Source organism: Caretta caretta, chromosome 1, assembly GCF_965140235.1.
Source record: "Caretta caretta isolate rCarCar2 chromosome 1, rCarCar1.hap1, whole genome shotgun sequence".
Taxonomy (NCBI): Eukaryota; Metazoa; Chordata; order Testudines; family Cheloniidae; genus Caretta; species Caretta caretta.
In genome coordinates, this window is record NC_134206.1 from 220646282 (window position 1) to 220664464 (window position 18183).

General features: G+C 42.4%; 1 protein-coding gene across 3 annotated transcripts in view; it reads right to left on the reverse strand.

Annotated features, from left to right (window-relative positions):
• The window catches only part of CRACR2A (calcium release activated channel regulator 2A), a 93369-nt gene that overhangs the window by 10428 nt on the left and 64758 nt on the right, over positions 1-18183 (reverse strand). For all 3 annotated transcript variants that reach the window (XM_075120796.1, XM_075120783.1, XM_048823504.2), the window contains exons 11-16: positions 16454-16545; positions 14481-14811; positions 7914-8046; positions 6365-6446; positions 4743-4857; positions 2034-2135 (exon numbers count right to left, since the gene is read on the reverse strand). In XM_075120796.1, coding sequence (XP_074976897.1) covers positions 2034-2135; positions 4743-4857; positions 6365-6446; positions 7914-8046; positions 14481-14811; positions 16454-16545 — 855 coding nt within the window. The remainder of the gene's footprint in view (positions 1-2033; positions 2136-4742; positions 4858-6364; positions 6447-7913; positions 8047-14480; positions 14812-16453; positions 16546-18183) is intronic.

Here is an 18183-nt window from a genome sequence, read left to right on the forward strand (position 1 = left end):
TCTGAGTGCCGTACAAGTAATTCATGTAAGTAAGCAACTCAAGTGGATTTGTTAATGGAGATGTCATATGTGGTTTCCTAGGAATTACATTGCCATTTAACAGTAATTAATATCCATTAAAATAAATTATTATAAGCTCAACAAGCAAATTGCTATAATTTAATTAAATCTCTGCAGCTTTTCGGATGGCAAATTGTTACTGATCACTCCTTACTTTTGCTCCATGAAGCAATGTATTCTAATGAGTATTCATTCATTTGAATGTTACCATTTTTCATTTGACATTGTTCTACGTTACTCTTGTAAAACATTTTATTTCCTTACATGCCACGTTACAGCTAATGACCTGGTGGGCTGCAAGTTCTGCATCTCAGCATGATTCATCTTCGCTTTACTAGTTGCCCATTTTTAAAAAGAGCTAAATGACAAATAGCCACCCACTCCCTCTATTTACCTTTCATGTATCACTTGCTTTTTGCATAAGGCTACAGTAATAATACCTTGGAGTTTTTCCTAGAAAGTAACCTGCAGGGTCTGAAATTATGCCTGCATTTTGGATTCTTACACAAAAATCAAACAGATTTGCTAAATACAGAAACTTTTAGGTACTGAGTAAGGGGCTGATAATATGGGAATTGAAGTCAATGGGAATTTTGTAACTCACTACAATGGGAGTAGGATCAGGCCCTAAATAAGAAAGCACCCTTCTTCATCTTATAAACACAAAATAAAAGCCATATAACAACACAAGACCTATATATGGCAATGTATTATTATCAGTCTGTGTATAGGTCAAAAGTAGTATATAGCCCTAACTCTTTAAATTATATTCACAGGGCCAAATATTGCTCTGTTATATTGGTGCAGATACAGAATAATTCCATTGACTTCATTGCATTTTGGACAAACTAGTAAATCCATTACGAATAAGTAATGAATAATGGGAAAATGTATTTACAGACATATTCGTGGAATCAGATATCTGATTTGATTCAGTCATATTTCTGCCCCTTTTAGTTCATTTTCTCATGAAGATTTGGACAACTGATTTCCATGTAGATAATTTTTTGGAGGTGTTGTTATTCATATGAATTCATGTTCACTACACATGCAAAAATGGAATTCAAGAATATTTGAATAATGATATCTGTGTGTAAGCAAGTGCTCTTGTTATTTGCTAGTCCATTTAGGGTGACCAGATAGGAAGTGTGAAAAATCGGGAGGGGGGATGGGGGCAATAGGTGCCTCCATAAGAAAAAGCCCTGAATATCGGGACTGTCCCTATAAAATTGGGACATCTGGTCATCCTAAATCCACTGATTCTCAAACTATGGCACATGGATCATGGGTGGTTTGAAGAGCACTTGTGGGTACTCCACAGAGTGCTGCTTCTTCTTGTTGTTTCCAGCTACTAAATCACAGTAAAAGAAGCTAAAAATACATAATTTTCTATCATGACTTTCCAGGGAAGTAACTGCTGTCTAAGTGTCACAGGGATGTTATGGGATTGTAAATGGAGGACGGTGTCCACAAGACAATCTATTAAGAAATTGTCTACACTATGGTGGGAGGGAAAAAGAATCCCTGAGGAGATATCCCATCATTCACTATTCATCATTCATTATTCTCCTGTTTAAAAGTTCATCATCCAGTCATGGATCAGAAATTCCACCATGTGATTTAGGTGACTAACCACACAGTAATAATTATCAGTAGTTACAATTCACAGGAAAACCACAGGCTGTAAGTTGTTCTGATAAATAATTTGACAAACAATTACAAATAATAAAAAATGCAGGACATTTTTCATTTTGCAGGTAGTTCATTAAGGGACAAAATTAATCAAATAATTGCTCACTAGAAATGGTTCACCAGAATCTACTAATAAGTATTAAGGTTTTTTTTCCCCTTCTAAAAGCAATTGCCCTCTTAAAAATAATAAATTATATTTCTGAGTTTCTAGATATAATCTAACACCCACTAAACACGTTCATCTTTTAGTTTTATTATGGATTCCCTTCTCCATACTGTACCTTGGCTAGATGTTCTCCTAGTCCATAAGGGACTTCTCGTTCTTTTTCATTGTCGGTTTTATTACCGAGCAAAAGCACAGGTATATTCTCTCCAGTTGCCTCCTGCAGAGCAAAGAACACTACATCATACTGCACACAATATGTCAACATCATTAAAATATTTTTAAAAATGATTACCGATGAAGCAAAGCCGAGACACACCAGGTGCCAACATGAAAATACTGAAGACGAATCAGGCAAGTAAAATGTTATTTTATGAAGAACTATATCAGGCATCGGAACTGGACAAAAGGAATAAAGGAGACATTCTGTGCTAAAAAAGCATTACCATCCTTCACATCCCTTGAATAACAGAACAGCTCAGAAATCATTCAGACTTAAACACATTTAAAAAAAAAGAAAAGAAAAAAAAAAGAAAGAAATTCTGTGCTACGTAAAACCAAAGGTATCTGACCCTACTTTTCCAATTAGATAGGCATGAACACAACTGCATTTGGATGCAATCATACCAATCAAAGTACATAATGTAAATGGAGATAATATATTTGATCAAATGTAATTCTGAAAAGTGGTAAGATACATTACCAAGTAAAACACTATCTGAATGAGTATATTACCAAAAGTACACCAGGGATTAACTATGCACATTGCCTGAGTTAAAGGCAATGGATTTGGCTGTATGTCTTGAACTCAGCGCTAGTCAACATCCCCCAAAATTAGTCAGTCAAGATGAATCAAATATGTAAAATATTAGAATTGAAAAGAAGACCATATTTCCTTATCAAAACTAAAATTCTCTTCTAAAGCTATTTTTTAATGTGCTGAATTGTTATAAATGTTGAATTGTTCAGAAAATATGTTAAATAAGGGCCTGATCTTCCAAATACTTAATACTGGGTTTACTTCAATGGGGCTACTCACAGTTGTCAGGGCTACTGACAGTGGTAAGTATTTGAACAATTGGGGCCTAACAAGGCCGGATTAACGCAGGGCTTTAGGGGCTGCAGCCCAGAGCCTCAGGCTAAGGGGGGCCCTGCAAAAATAAATCCATAATTATATACAATTCAGTGGTCACCAACCCATTGATCACGATTGACTGGTCGATCCTGGAGCCTTTGCCAGTCGATTGCGATCTCTAGGCCGCTAAAAGTCCAGCGGTGCAGCAGGGATCAGGCAGGCTGCCTGCATGCTGTGGCCCCACGCCGCTCCCCAAAGTGGCCGGCTGCTGGCACATCTCTGCAGCCCCTCGTGGGGGGTGAGAAGGCTCCACGTTCTGCCCCTGCCCCCAGCACCATCCCCGCAGCTCCCATTGGCCAGGAACCAGGCAATGGCAGCTGCGGGGGCGGTGCTTGTGGGCACGGGCAGCGCACGGAGACACACTGTCCCCCTCCCTCCAGGAGCATGCAGAGACGTGCCAGCAGCCAGCCACTTCTGGGAGCGGCGTGCGGCTATCGCAGGCAGGCAGCCTGCCTGAGCCCTGCTGCACCGCTAGCCGGGAGCCGCCTTTGGTAAGCGCATCGCAGCCAGAGCCTGCACCTTGTACCCTATGCTCCACCCATGCCCCAGGTCAGAATCCCCTCCTGCACCCCAAACTCCCTCCCAGAGCCCACACCCCTCACCCTCTCCTGCACCCCAACACTCTGCCCCAGCCTGGAGCCCCCTCCTGCACCCAAAATCTCTCCCAGAAAGAAACTAATATAACAGCTGTTCTAAGGTAAGAAGTAGGCTATTTTGAATTAACTTAACTATATTCTACATGTTTTAAGACTGAAATGTAACCCCAGAGTGGTTTTATGTTAATTAAAAGGCAAGTTTAGTATAACGTTAATAGCCTCGATGCCATAATTGTGATCATTTTGTTTGAAATCAAGAAAAAGACTTGTATACAGGGGCTCCACAAAATCTAGTAGCCCCGGGCCCACAGGAGAGTTAATCTGGCCCTGGGGCCTAACTCCAAAGTACAGAGGCCACCTAGTAGCCAGTACAGATAACAGTGTTTCATATGTTAGTATGCTGTGCTTATTGCCATAAGATTTGAATAGACAATAGCATTTTTAAGTCACAAAAAGCTCTCTAGGGCAGGGACTATGACTGGGTGTGGGCAGGGGGAGAAAAACAAGATATTCCACAGAATTTTTTCCAGGAAGCTGAATCCTATAAAATAAACCAGTTTTACAGCACTTACTATGGATACCATTGATTTACATGAGCAACCTATTTAAAATCTCCTAACTTAAAGATGTAGCAGTTGCAAAACTGTCTCTTATGAATTACATCACTGCACTGACACATCTTTCAACTCCAATGACAACCAAGGAGCCCTCAGTTGAATGACCGTTAATAAAATGTGTCCTGATATGGGAAGCAGAGGAATGCATGCTGGGAATTCTTTTCCTCAGATTAAGCCAGGTACCAGGAAAGATGGACATACATCCAATCAATGGTGGCCACTGAAGAGATTTACTCCTTGAAATTTTAGAATGACTATTTTTTCCCTATAAAATGAAAGAAGGGCTTCTGCAAAGAGCTGGCTTGGCAACTCTGTGAACTGAAGTCCGATACATAACAGAGTAATTGCTACAGCACAAGAAGTGGTAGGACCTTACTTCCTCCTTTTTGACCTGCCCATAACCCCTACCTGGAGGGAACACCTCAAGAAGTTAGAGCATGTGGTCAGAGTAGTTTAGATTGAAAGCTATGTCCTCTTACCTCAATGCTCACCAACCATTGTTTGACAGCTGTGAATGTGTCTTTTGCTGTTATATCATACATCACAATGACACCATCAGCTTTTCTGAAAAACTGCTTGGAAATACTGCGGTACCTGCAAACAAGAATCTGTTTATAGCCCTTTGCCTTAGAGCAGTAGCAATGTGACAATATGATTAAAGTATAGTAGTCAGTACGCCAACCCTTGAGTCCTGCAGCATTGAAGATATATACACAGGGATCTAGATAGAATATTTGTATTCTTATAAGCTCAGTTTGAGCCCCAGATATATGGGCATGTGGAGCCAAATATCCTCTTATATCCAGGGCCCAGTTCTGCAACCCTTACTCACATGTGTAATCCCTACTCACTCAAGTAGTCCTATTGAAGTCAACGGGATTATACACATGAGCTGTAAGACCAATACATCTATAGCTCTTTTCATTGATAGATCTTGCAGTAATTTACAAAGGTGGTTAAGCTTATTACACTCATTTACAAATGTGCAGTAACCGGAGGCAGAGAAAGGTTTAAGTGGCAAGTCAATGGCAGAGATGGAAAAAGAACTCACCATGTTGCCATACTAAGGTTTATTCACATGAGTAAGAGCTGGAGGACCAAAGCTTCATTTACTTAGCTAACATATGAATTTACAGTCAGGGGACACATTTCTGCTTTCTGACAAGCAGAGTGGATTTTCTTCCTACTTATATTACACATGAAACCTCCATTGTTATCACTGACAATCCCACTTACTAGATGAGTGCAAAATTTGCAATAGAGTACAGTGTAGATCTGAAGGTAAAATTGAGCTGTACTGTGAAATATGGCGAGGGAGCAAGTTCAGTGCTTTCTGGATTTATCAGTCTCCTTTTTCTCTACCCCTAAATAGTTCATTCTTTTTCTCATTCAGTGGCAATCCCATGTATGGAACTCACACTGTCAATGAGTAAAAGGTAAAGTAAACAAAAACGTGCAGTAAGCGTTTGGAAAAATCCTGCTGCCGACCCTTTCCCTTGTCTTCCTGGTCTTGCACTACCGGCGGTAGCACGTACGCTCTGACCCATGCCTCACGCCCTCCTAACCTCACCTGGTGTGTCATTTCAGGAATTCCTCACTCCTGTGTGTGAAAAATTATTCAGGCTTCAATTGAAAAAAAACCCAAACTTTTCAATTTTCAGCACCTGAAAATTGCAATTGTTTTTTTCCAACCAAAATCAATGGTTTCTGTTTTTTTGGTCTTTCAATGAAAACATGAAACAGTTAAATGGAAAAAGGTATTTTGTATGTGAATATCTCCATTTTTTGTTAAAAAGTAATTTTCTGTTGAAAAAACCTTTCTGACAGAACATTTTCAACCTGCTCCGCTCCTTAATAGTAGCTTATGGGACTATTTCTTTAAGAGGCTCTACAACAGGCTGGCAGTGTTTGCCTGACACACCCCACGCTGTTAGCCGATATTGATCCTGCTGGGAAAGGATCAAAGGCCTGCTCTCACTTCCATTGAACTAAATGAGAACTCGCCCATTTCTCCCCACTTCTGGGGAGCAGGATTGAGCCCAAGGCTGCTATTTTCTAAATGCACGGAGTAGGAGAGTAGAAAGTTAAGACATTTTCTCACCGTTCCTGCCCAGCAGTGTCCCAGAGTTGCAGGGCTACCTGGCTGTTATCCACTGTCACTGTTTTCACGCTGTAATCTATACCTATAAACATAGCACATGTTGTCTCAGGTTCATTCTGGTAGTCTAATCAGGTTCGTGGTAGTTTAAGGTAACAGTGTTATGTTCAAACAAGCCACAAATATTTCTAACCTGTGTTCATTGGTTCAGAAGGCACACAATAAATTCTGGCCCTTAACAACAGGCTGATAATAAGAACAGGCAGAAGCTTTTATTTGCCATAGTTTTAAAGTAGTAACATAAACATATTAAATGTAAATGTGTTAACAAATAAATTTAATTCACAAAATGGCAGGATGAGTCAAATTTTCAAAAGAGCCCAAGTGATTTAGGATCCTAAGTCCCATTGATAGTCAAGGTGACTTAGGCTGCTAAGCCATATAGGCACTTTTGAAAAATGTTGCCTTGTATGCTTAAATAAGTCCTCTCTAGCTTTGGTTTATACACTTCTTGGATATTTATAATGATACTTGCTCTAGCCATTAGGTTACACTGCCTCCTTCTGCAACACTCTACTGAAACATTCTTCTAAGATTTGCTCCTGCTTGACTGAGGTCAGTGGGAGTGTTGTCATTGACTTTAATGGATGTAGCATCTGGTCCTATTGCCTTCCGTGAGTAATCAGAACATTCAGAGGGATTGTGGAAGATGTTTCCACCACCAGAATCTAGTTTAATGGAAGTGGGTTTGAGTTGCATCTGGGTTTGTCAAGGTTTTGAATGACCAGCTGTTCTGCACAGTCTGCTCTGTCAGTCTTATCAGCAGTTCTTATTTTTATAATGTTACTTTTGGCTTATCTGTATGTGCAGGCCAGCCAAATAACCCACATCCTGGTGTGACTCACACAGATAGTGAGTTATTGTTGCACATTAGAGGTTACGTTTAAAAACTTGCCATCTAAGCTGCAGCCCCCAACATTGGCGCCTTCCTTCTGGAAGCCCCAGGAAATTATGCATATAGTCTGAAGGTCTGACTCGTAAGTGCAACAGTTGCAAGCACAAGCTATGTTGGCACCAGTTAAGCACACAGCTTTGTAAATGTATCACTAACATTTTTCTCTTTTGTTCCATACAAAGCTTTTTTTCCTGGAAAAATAGGCAATTATGATTTCAGTAATGGTCACGAGGGCATTTGACGTTTGCCAAATCTTATTTATCCTTTGGGATGCAGTGTGATCTAGTGTCTCAGTTACTAGATGAGAAGCAAGGAGACCTGAGGAAAAATCCTGGCTCCACTGAAATCAATGAGAGTTTTGCCAATGACTTCAATGAGCCAAGGATTCCACCACTGGGTTCTAATTTCAATTCTGCCACTAATATGCTCTGTGACCTCAGGTAACACATCACTTCTCTGTCCCTTTGCTTCTCCTCTTTGGGACAAGGACTTTCTCTCACTATGCATTTGTACAGCACCTAGCACAACAGGGCCACAGTCTTGGTTGGAGCCTCTAGATATTACTGTAATAATCATCATAATGTTTCTTAAACTTACCTACAGTAGCAGATGTGTCTGGGGAAAAATGGTCTTCGCAGAATCGCTTTAAAAATGAAGTCTTTCCCACACTTGAATTGCCCACAAAAACAATCTTGAATAAGCGATCAGGGGCAGAGTATATTCTCTCCTCCTTCAAACAAGCACAAAAGTTAGTTGGCAATTTTAACTCTAACTCTGTTGCCTTTTCTGATTTGCAAAGACTTAAAGATGACCTGCAAAGGGGAAAAATATTGAATCTGTACCCTTCCTTCTTGGTGACTTATGAACTAACCTTAAGAGTTTTTTGTCTGGTTGGTTGGCATTTTTTTTAAGAGTTTTGTTTGTTTTTTACCTTAATGATATTAGGAATGTCCAGTCTGGCCTCTTTTGGCTTTAGTGGAAGACTCTGTAGAGTTCTTAGCTGTGAACTGTGAGCCTTTTTGTCACGTAACAGAAAGGGTGAAGTATTGAATTTTTATCAAAGTTGTATTTTTTCCCCAAGAATTTCTAGCATCTTTGAGCTCAATTTTTTGTATCACTGTAATTTTCTTTTTAGTCCAAAACAGAAAAAATACAGCTCTCACGCTGATTTTATAACTCCATGGATTTAGCAGTTGTATCTGATTCCCAGCCAAATTTTGGGATGCAAGCCCCATGGGAGCTGAAACAAAAAGGTTTGCATTTACCCCTGCAAGTCCAAACCAACAAGCTCTGCACAGCTCTGTTCAGATCCGCCCCACACTAAACTTTATGCATATCATAGACCGTGTGTTTTCACCTAGAGAACACAAGCAAATTTATAAACTGTCTTATGCTTTATATTGCCTGATTGTGCTCTCAGTTGCTACTGGTGTAGATCCAGGAGCTTCCTGATTTACACCAGTGTAAAATTGGTATAAGTGAGAGGAGAACCAGGCCCAGTTAATTAAGCTGTTAATCTTTGGCAGGGTGAAGGTGATAACCTCTTAGCTTCTCAAGTATGAGGGAATTTTCCATGTTTTGTAGATTAAATTGAGTGAGGATGCTGGAGAAGACTATTTCTGCTCTATTTTAGGTACATCATTATTCTAAAATCCCTTCCCTTGTATTTTCAGCTGCAGTGGTTTAGGGAAAAATGGAGCATCGCCAGTGAGTTTGCAGTGGGGGCCAGAGCCATCCTGCTGCTGTAGGACGGAGAGGCTGAAGGGGGAAGGCAAGGTGGGGAGCTTGATACTAATTCTGTAGAAAAAGCAGCAGGGTGATTCCCCCTATAATGCAAAGTGAGCACTCCAACATATGCACAAGGGTGCTGGGGGCTGGCCCAGATTTTCCAGCAGGCAGCCTGCCTGGTGTTCCCTTCAATACAAGGTTGAAATCCAGCCCACCCACTATTCTGTACTGCTGTGAAGAAAATACTGAATTATCCTGGGGAAAAATAGTTGTATTTGTACTAGAGAAAAAAAGCCCTCCACTCTGTCCCTTAACTGTAAGAAATCCATTCACCAGGGTCAACATTTGGAGCAAATAGCTATCTCGTTATCTATCTTCATGTATTAGAATAACAGCCATTGTTATAACTGTACTGAGATCTCTTATCGCATCGCTCCCTTATCCTTTTAAATTAAAAACTCAAACTGCATTGCACCTTTAGGCTTTCAGCAATAAGCACGCTTCTCTCTATAGAAGCCACTTTCTCAAATCTGCTGAAAATCACCTATCCTCTTTCCAACAGCAATCATCATGGTGTGTGTGTAATCTGGGTGCTGGGAAATAACATTAACACACACATACACACAGACAGTCGTCCACTCCAACTTGGACTGAAAGGCCCTAAACTGCAACTCTCTTAGCTCATAACAATAGCTCAGTTAGCAGTTAGCCAGCAGAAATTAATCTCGTCCTCAGTGGCCACACACAAATCGGCAGGTTAACAGCCTGAGGGCACCATTGGGTCTTGGCTCAACCCACAGATTGCCCAGTCAGCCATTTGCCTATGAGATGCATCCGGCCCACTCATGAGGGAAACCTACCTTTGCAATCAAACGTATGGCTCCAATGCCACTTCTAAACCGAGCATAAAGATGAGCCTCTTCATCCCCTGCTGAATACTTATGACAGGACTAAGCCATCCAACAGCTATTGCTAGTGATTCCAGCCATTCAAGCTGCAAAGGAGATGTAGCAGCTAACACCTCAATCTGTCTCAAGCTGTTTTTTGTGAAACTCTTGGCTACAGATGACTCCCTGCTGGATGCACCCAAAGTCTAACTTGATGCCCTGAAAGGACTGATCAATCTGTCCTATGGGCAAAATGTCTTTCCCCATCCCAATGTGGGAATCAGCCACTGCTTGGAAACCTATGATCTGCAGAAACAAATTACAAACTCTCCTCAGATTATTAAATCTTGAACTGGAAAGGTACTTTGCCATATGCTATTGGAATATCAATTTCTCTTAGTTTATAATATCGTCTCAGATTTTTATCTCGATGTCATGTGCTGTTACTGACCTTCCTACACACAGCACACAACCAACGTAACATGTCGGTTTTTGGCAGATTTAATAGAAACGGGTGGGGCGGAAAGCACACACTCAGTGGACCTGATTCCATCTTGTTGGAGCAGAACTGTACCTAACTGTGCCTGCCTGGCTTGCAGATTCTTAGATGATTCACCAGAGGGAGTGCAGACAACGGGCTTTGGATTGGGAGCATAGTTTTCATCTCTAACAGGGTCCCCACAAAAGGTTGCCTCAGCACATCCTTGGGCACCCTAGCTACAACATCCCAGCCAGTGCCACCCGCTTTGAAGATGGAGGTTGCTGGCACATTGCACTGCTTCAGTGCCCTCTCTGGGAAACTTTCCATCTGTGCCCGGGACATGAGAACCCGGGAACAAAAAAGACTCATTCATTTTCTAGAAGAGAACTGATTTACACAAGTTCTATCCCCCCACACCCTTCTGATAAGGGGCTCTCAGAGTTGATTTAGAATGTCAGGTGATTAGAGAAGCTTACTACCAGCGACCTGGAGCTCCTTGAACTCGGTGCAGAAAGGGCTGGGACCACAGAATGTATAGACATAAGGGTGTTAGACTTCAGGAGAGCAAACTCTAGGGAATTAAAAACATCTAGGTCTCTATGTTCCCCTCCCCAAGGCAGAGTGGAGAACAGAAGGGTTTCACTGTTGAGAACAGGGCGTGGGTGGCCTTATGGGAGGGCTATATGACTACATGGTATAATTCTGCCCCCATAACATAGCCACCTCTAGACCTTGCATGGCATTTACACTGTAGATCCACTGTATAGCATAATATGGGATGAGATTGACTGGAGAACGAGGGGGACCACCACTCTTCAAGACACATCCCCCAGGGGACTCCTTGCAACTTACGATGCAGTGGCAGGAGTAATTCCTCCTCTGCAGCTTTAATAGACTCCAGAGGGAGTCTCCATGCACAGACAGCAGCCTGTAGGGGCCCTCACTGATGGAACAACAATGCCCCCAGCCCTGCTGCCAGTGCTGGTGGGAAAAGCCAGAAGGGAACGGGAGGCAGAGTCCTAGCAGTGGATAGCATGAGATCAGAGTGGCTGGCCGCTGCAGTTTAAATGACTTGACTGTGCTATCTCTTAGGCTATGGAGAGGTCTCCCCAGGGAAGAATGGTAAGTTCCATTGCTTGGGAAATTTAAAGCTAAACTAGAAAAACAAACTGAAATAGACTTCAGGGCCAGATTCTGGCTGCTTTGAAAGGGTGCACAAAGGGACAGGGGAAGCACTAAGAACATTTAACCCTCCCCCCTCACCTTGTGCCTCACAGGTTGGCACTGGTCACACTCGCAACCTCTAGGCTCCACTCAATACAGGGACTTCTCACTGCTAGCGCCCCACCTAGGGTGGTAATCACCTCAAAGGGAGCAGGAAGAAGAAGCGTCCTGGGCCCCCACCCTCCAAACTTGTCAGTGGGCTTGTTTGACCATACAGGGAAACACGTGTTCCAGCCTTTTATGAGATATAGCAGAGGGCATGCTCCCTGCCCTCAACCAGGCTTCCCAGGGAGCCTGCTGGGTAAGGAGGCTCTGCATGACCTCCAGTACTGGGGTTGTAGAGCTATAATGGGACAGTTCTTTACTGGAAGTGAGCTGGGTTAGATGACCCAGTTGGACTTTTCCCTCTCGGTGACATACTTTGGGGAGGCCTAGACTCTGGGAACCAAGGTTATACAAAATGTGCTGGGCAGTGTATAAAAAGCACCCATGGAGCCAAATTCATCCCTGGGGTGCACATGAATAGCTGTCATTGATATCAGTGGATGTCAATGTACCCATGTGAGGACAAAATTTTGGCACAGATATTGATTATCATTATTAATTTGTATTACAGTAGATCCTAGAACCCCCAGCTGAGGTTGGGGTCCCATTGGACTAGGCGCTGTACAAACACACAGCATGAGGCAGTGCCTACCCCAAAGATCTTACACTCTAAATAGACAGGACCAACAAAGCCGTGGGAGGGAAAACAGAATCACAAAGAGGGAAAGTGACTTGCCCTAGAACAGTGGTTCTCAACCTGCAGCCCATGGGCCACTTACAGCCCAATCAGCACACAGCTGCAGCCCGTCCTCAGAGCTATACAGGTAGTTGGATGCAGCCCACGTAACACACTGTGGGCCACAATGGTAAATTGGTTGGGAATCACTGCCCTAGAATTACCCACTAGGTCAGCCACACAGCTGGGAATAGAACCCTGATCCCCTGAGTCCTACCCATGTGGCTGAGCCGCTACACTATGCTACTTCTTGAGTAAAATTTTACTGCCTTTCTCTTCTAAAATAAAAAGGACTTGAGAGAAATCCTGAGCAATCTCAATAGTTTAAGATCCTGGCATCAATTTGTTTAAGAAACCAGCTAATAGATTTTCCAATTGTCATTTAATGTCACTAATAAGCTAATGCTCTGATTTAAGTCTTTAATATACAACAGCATGATAATAATACACTTTCTGACAGCTAACTAGTGCTAGGACATCTTACTATTAATTAAGTAGCTAGTGAGTTCAGTAGCTTTCTTCTGAGAAAGGTTCACTTGATCATAAGTGAAGAAAAGATCCAGCTGTCCAGAGTAAGGAATACCCAGTAATTGAGGATACTTCTATTCTGAGAACAGTACAAAGTATGCTGTGGCTATATCACATTAATGATCTAAGTAGTTTTGATCAGCTTTCCTTTTTTTAATGGAAAGGCATTTCTCTATCTAGAAAAAAGAAGAGGACTTGTGGCACCTTAGAGACTAACCAATTTACCTGAGCATAAGCTTTTGTGAGCTACCGCTCACTTCATCGGATGTGTAGCTCACGAAAGCTTATGCTCAAATAAATTGGTTAGTCTCTAAAGTGCCACAAGTCCTCCCTTTCTTTTTGCGAATACAGACTAACACAGCTGCTACTCTGAAACCTGTCTCTATCTAGAGTATATTTTGTAACAAAAGTGTGCCAATTATAACAGTTATGTAATCATGGCATCATTTTATGATCATTTTAAAGATGTGCATAGTACCTGTTTCTTTTAGAAGAACAAACTATGTAATTAAGACTGAGCATACCTATTTCTCCATACCTTAATCTTTTTAAATATATATTTCAGGAATCAGACAATGGATCACACTTAATAGCTATACTAAAATTAGCCTGAAAGCTACAAGGGAGTAAGAATGTGAGTAAGGTTTTTGACTGCAGAGTTGCCCTTTCCTGGATATTATTTTATAAAGTCTGGGCTGTGCACACAATTCAGTTTTCTGATGTAAACATTAATGAGAGAGCAGAGCTAGAAGAAATTTTCTGAATTTTGATTTTTCGGTGACAACAATTGTTCACATTTTGTCCCAAAAAGGAGGGTAACTTTTTCTCATAAAGTTTTGCAAACCCCCCCCCCCCCAAAAAAAAAAAAGAACAAAAAACCTCATCCCATTTTCCCATCAGCTATAAAAACTTGTTTCAAATTTTGACCCCCAAAAAGGACAAATTTTCCAGGTACATGGTCACAAAAAGCTTTCCTTTTTAAAATCCAGCTCTACCCTTTATTGGATCCTCTAGTCCCATTTCCCGGTATCATCATTAGGTCTGATTTCAATGTTCCTAAACAGTCCCTTATATTTGGCTGTCTCATCTCCACTTTGAACATATCCAGTGAGATTTTTCCATAATCACCTTCAGTACCTTGATTTGATGCTGACCTGATTTTGATCTTATAAAGATTGTAAGAAATGGCCTCATGCGATTATACAAAATGTATAATTTAATTCACACAATTGTTCAGTTCCTCACTATCCTAATTCTTGGGTATATTTTCAGCTGACGCCTGGCTTCCCTGTTTTGCACCTTCAAAACTAATTTTAGGCACAAATCTGCATTTAGGTACCTTATGCAATCAAGTAGCCAGAGGCCTAAGTAATCAGATTTGCATGAACAAATCAATTAAAGGTGGCAAAATGTGCATCCAAATTGTATAGGTGGAACTTGTGTCTACAAAAAGGGAAGCCAAATGATTTTGGCTTGTGAAAGTAATTTATTACATGATACCCTCCACCTCCATTTAAGGTAAGTTGTCCCCTTACATTTGATTGTGTTTCTTTCCCTACTGGCTGCTCTCTGAGAGACAAGGGTGTGTGGTCTAACGATGTCACAATTTGCTTCTCATCCATTTCCTTTACTGGGGAGACATTGTCATTTTCTTCTGTCCACTTGCTGTACTGCTTCTCAGCTGGCCTCTCAAGAAATTGGGGTAGGGGATCTTCTTCAATGGAGATTATTCTCTGCAGTTGTTTTGTTTGAGTCATGCCCCCACTAGTACCATGGTCAGACTCTGAAGAAAGATACCCATTCAAACCAATAGAATTCCTTCTCCTTGTTAAGCTATTGAAAGCATCATCTTCTTCGGAGGATTGGCTAGATAAAGATCAGATATAAGTAGGTTACAAAAAAACATTAGGCCTAATTCTTATCTCATTTACATTGGTGTAATTCCATCCAGTGGAGTTACTCCTGACTTAATGTAACAGGATGCAGAATCAGGTCCATTACACTATCTATTATGTAGATCAGCGTTAGACTGTACAATCAATTGACTATTGAAAAGTAAGTTAAACATTATATGTGTGTGTATAAAATCAGCATAATACATATGTAACCCATACAGAAGGTAATACAACAAATATTAATATTTTGGCTGAAAATTCAGAGATGAACAACTGGATTTAGGTTCATCCTAAAATGGTGAGAGTAGAGTGAACAAAACTTTCCATCTGTGACCTAATTCTGGCTAGAGCAGTACGGGCCAGATCCTCAACTGGTATAAATCAGCATTGAACTGTATGGAGCTATGCCCGTTTATACTAGCTGCATGTCCATATTCTTTCAGACTCTTGCTGTGGTCCCTATCCCCAAGGTGACATTCTACTGCTCTTCTCAGGTTCTTTCTTTGCCCAAAAGAAGCTTGTTAATATGACATGGAGGCCTTAATCCTGTTCCCATTTATTTCATACTTACGATCACATAATTTAGATTTAAATTCTCCATGTTTTTATGTCTTCTATCTATCCCATGTTCTTATGCATCCCAGCTAGTCGGCTACTATCTGCAGTAAGGGGTGCTGTGGAAGTGCACTCCTCCAGCAAAAGTTCCTGAAGATATCATGCCCTATTAATGCTGATTCAAGTAACACCAGTACTGGACTGGCTTCTGCTGTTCCCACAAGCTCCCCATGCCAAAGCAGCATGGTCTGTGTATTAGCCGTTGCTGAAGATCTGACCCTAGATTTCTAATTTTTTAAAAGATCACTGTAACTGGGCTGTCTAAGCGGCCTGTCAGGGAACAACTTCGCTACTGCAGGTCCCTGATGATTGTGCCATGGTGCCTTAACCCTCCCCCCCCCCGGCCAAAACTAAGGCGCACTGGAGTCGGACCACTTCCAGTGTGTTAAACAAAACAAAAAGGAAAACAGTGAACTAAAAATCAGGTGCATCTGAAGATTTGTTGGCAGGATGCTACTCTTCTGCTCCAGGCTTGTCTTTGCACATCCCTAGTCCCTTCTTGTCCATCTTCCTGGGCCCAGTCATCCCATCTACCAAATGCTTTATCCACTTAGCAAGTTGCCCTATGCTCTTGGCTATAGCCAGACTTGCCTTGCTGAGCACAGTAGCAGAGCTCTGTTCTCCTTCCTGGTCAGCCCTCAACTGGGCTAGATGTCCTCCTTTTAACTCCCCTCTCCACACCTGACATAGGCCCCACGCTGGCAACAAGCGGCTTAATGAGGCAGATAGACTACGCACTGGCAACAAAGGGGTTAAGAAGACCCTGTGATCCAGCTGAACCCGCCCTCCTATGCCCGTGGCCAATCTGCCCCCATCACAGATACTCAGATGACATACTAATTGGCACCTCAGAGATCCATGCAACATCAATACTACACTTACAATTCCAAGTTGCCGTGGTTTCAAGAACAATCGTGGTGAAATGAGCATTCTACATCTTTTGTGCACTTTCCCAATAACTATCAAACATATGCCAAATAGCAAAATGAAGTCCTTACCTCTTAAGTGATGCCTTTCCCTCTACATATTTGCCAATGATAGATCCTGATCTTTGTTTCCAGTTGGCTTTTGAAGCATTTGTTGTACTCTTCTGCAGAAATTATATTATTTATCTTACTAGTGTACTCTTGCTATTCATTACAGTTAATAAAACAGTCTATTTGTTGCTAGTGTTTAGAGAATACAGTGATGGAAGCGACAGAAAGTATTTGATGGATTAGCAGAGAAGCAAATGTTTCAAAATCCTGAGTGATAAATAAAAAGAACATGGAAAATCCAGATTCTACAACAATTAATCTTCCTTATAGACCCAGTGGACCAGATCATAAACCAGTGTAAATCAGCTGAGTTCCATTGAAATAAAAGAAACCAACAGAGCTATGCTGATTTATACCAACTGACAATCTGACCCAGTATCACTCCTTCTTATAGAGAAGGGAAACACAGACCACCTCTGCAAATGATTAGACACCATAATTCTGAATTATCTTTAGTAGAGAAAAGGAAGCCATGGTATCTTTCAGGTCCTGGGGACCTAGTCTCCTAATGCAGGATACAAAGTCAATGGGATTGATTTGTATCCATTAGCAGGAGGCTAGGACTCTTAGAATGCAATTATCTTTGTTCAATACTCAGATACTGCACTGATGTATAGATGTTTAAAGAGATTACTGTTGATTGGATAGATAAACACTTGCATTTTAATTGTTCCATTTGAAGATTATCTTATTCCCTCTTGATTGCCTCCTTAGCTTCTTATAAACTAGGTTCATTAGTATTCATTCCCTTTTCCTAAAGTAGCTTGAGTTTTAGTAACCTAAATACTTGGCTTCCAGGTATTTAGGTTACTTTTAGGGCCTTTTAGTTTTATTTAATATATACTTTTTGTTGCCATAACCCTTGCTTTTAACTGGGAAGGTGGCGAAAGCGGGAGGGGAGAGAAATGACACAAGAATCTCTTCCCCCTACGTAGGGGCTGCAAGTTATATGGGCCCGTGCTACAGGAATATTCAGGGCCCGGGTGCCCGGCTCCACCAATGTTCGGGGCTGGGTCTCTCCCCCAGTACGACCTGCCACCCCCACACGCCTCTCCTGGAGTATCCCCCAGCCCTGCCTGCTGCCCCCGGACAATTTAAAAGGGCCCGGGGGCCACCGGCAGCACAGCAGAGCTAAAGTAGGCTTCCTGTCCGGCCCCACTCCATGCCACTCCTGGAAGCGGCTGGCACATCCCGGCGGCCCCAGGAGGTGGGGGTGGTCTCTGTGTGCTGCCCCCACCCCGAGTGCTGACTCCACAGCTCCCATTGGTCAGAGACTCCCGGAGACTCCAGCCCCTCTGCCTAGGAGCCACTACCAGAGGGGTGTGCCAGTCACTTTGGGGAGCCACCTGAGGTAAACGCCGCACCCCTCACCCTCTCCTGCACCCCAACCATGCCCTGCCCCAGCCCCGAGTCTGCACCCAAACTCCCTCCCAGAGCCCGACCCCTGTTCCACACCCAAACTTCCTCCCAGAGCCTGCACCCTGCAGCCCCTCCCACACCCAAACTCCTGCCCAGAGCCTACCCCCTCCTACACCCCAACCCCCTGCCCCAGCCCAGAGCCCACACCCAAACTCCCTTCCAGACCCCAACACCCCTCCAGCACCCAAACTCCCTCCCAAAGCCTGCTCCCCACACCTCCTCCTACACCCCAACCCCCTGCCCCAGCCAAGAGCCTGCATCCAAACTCCCTC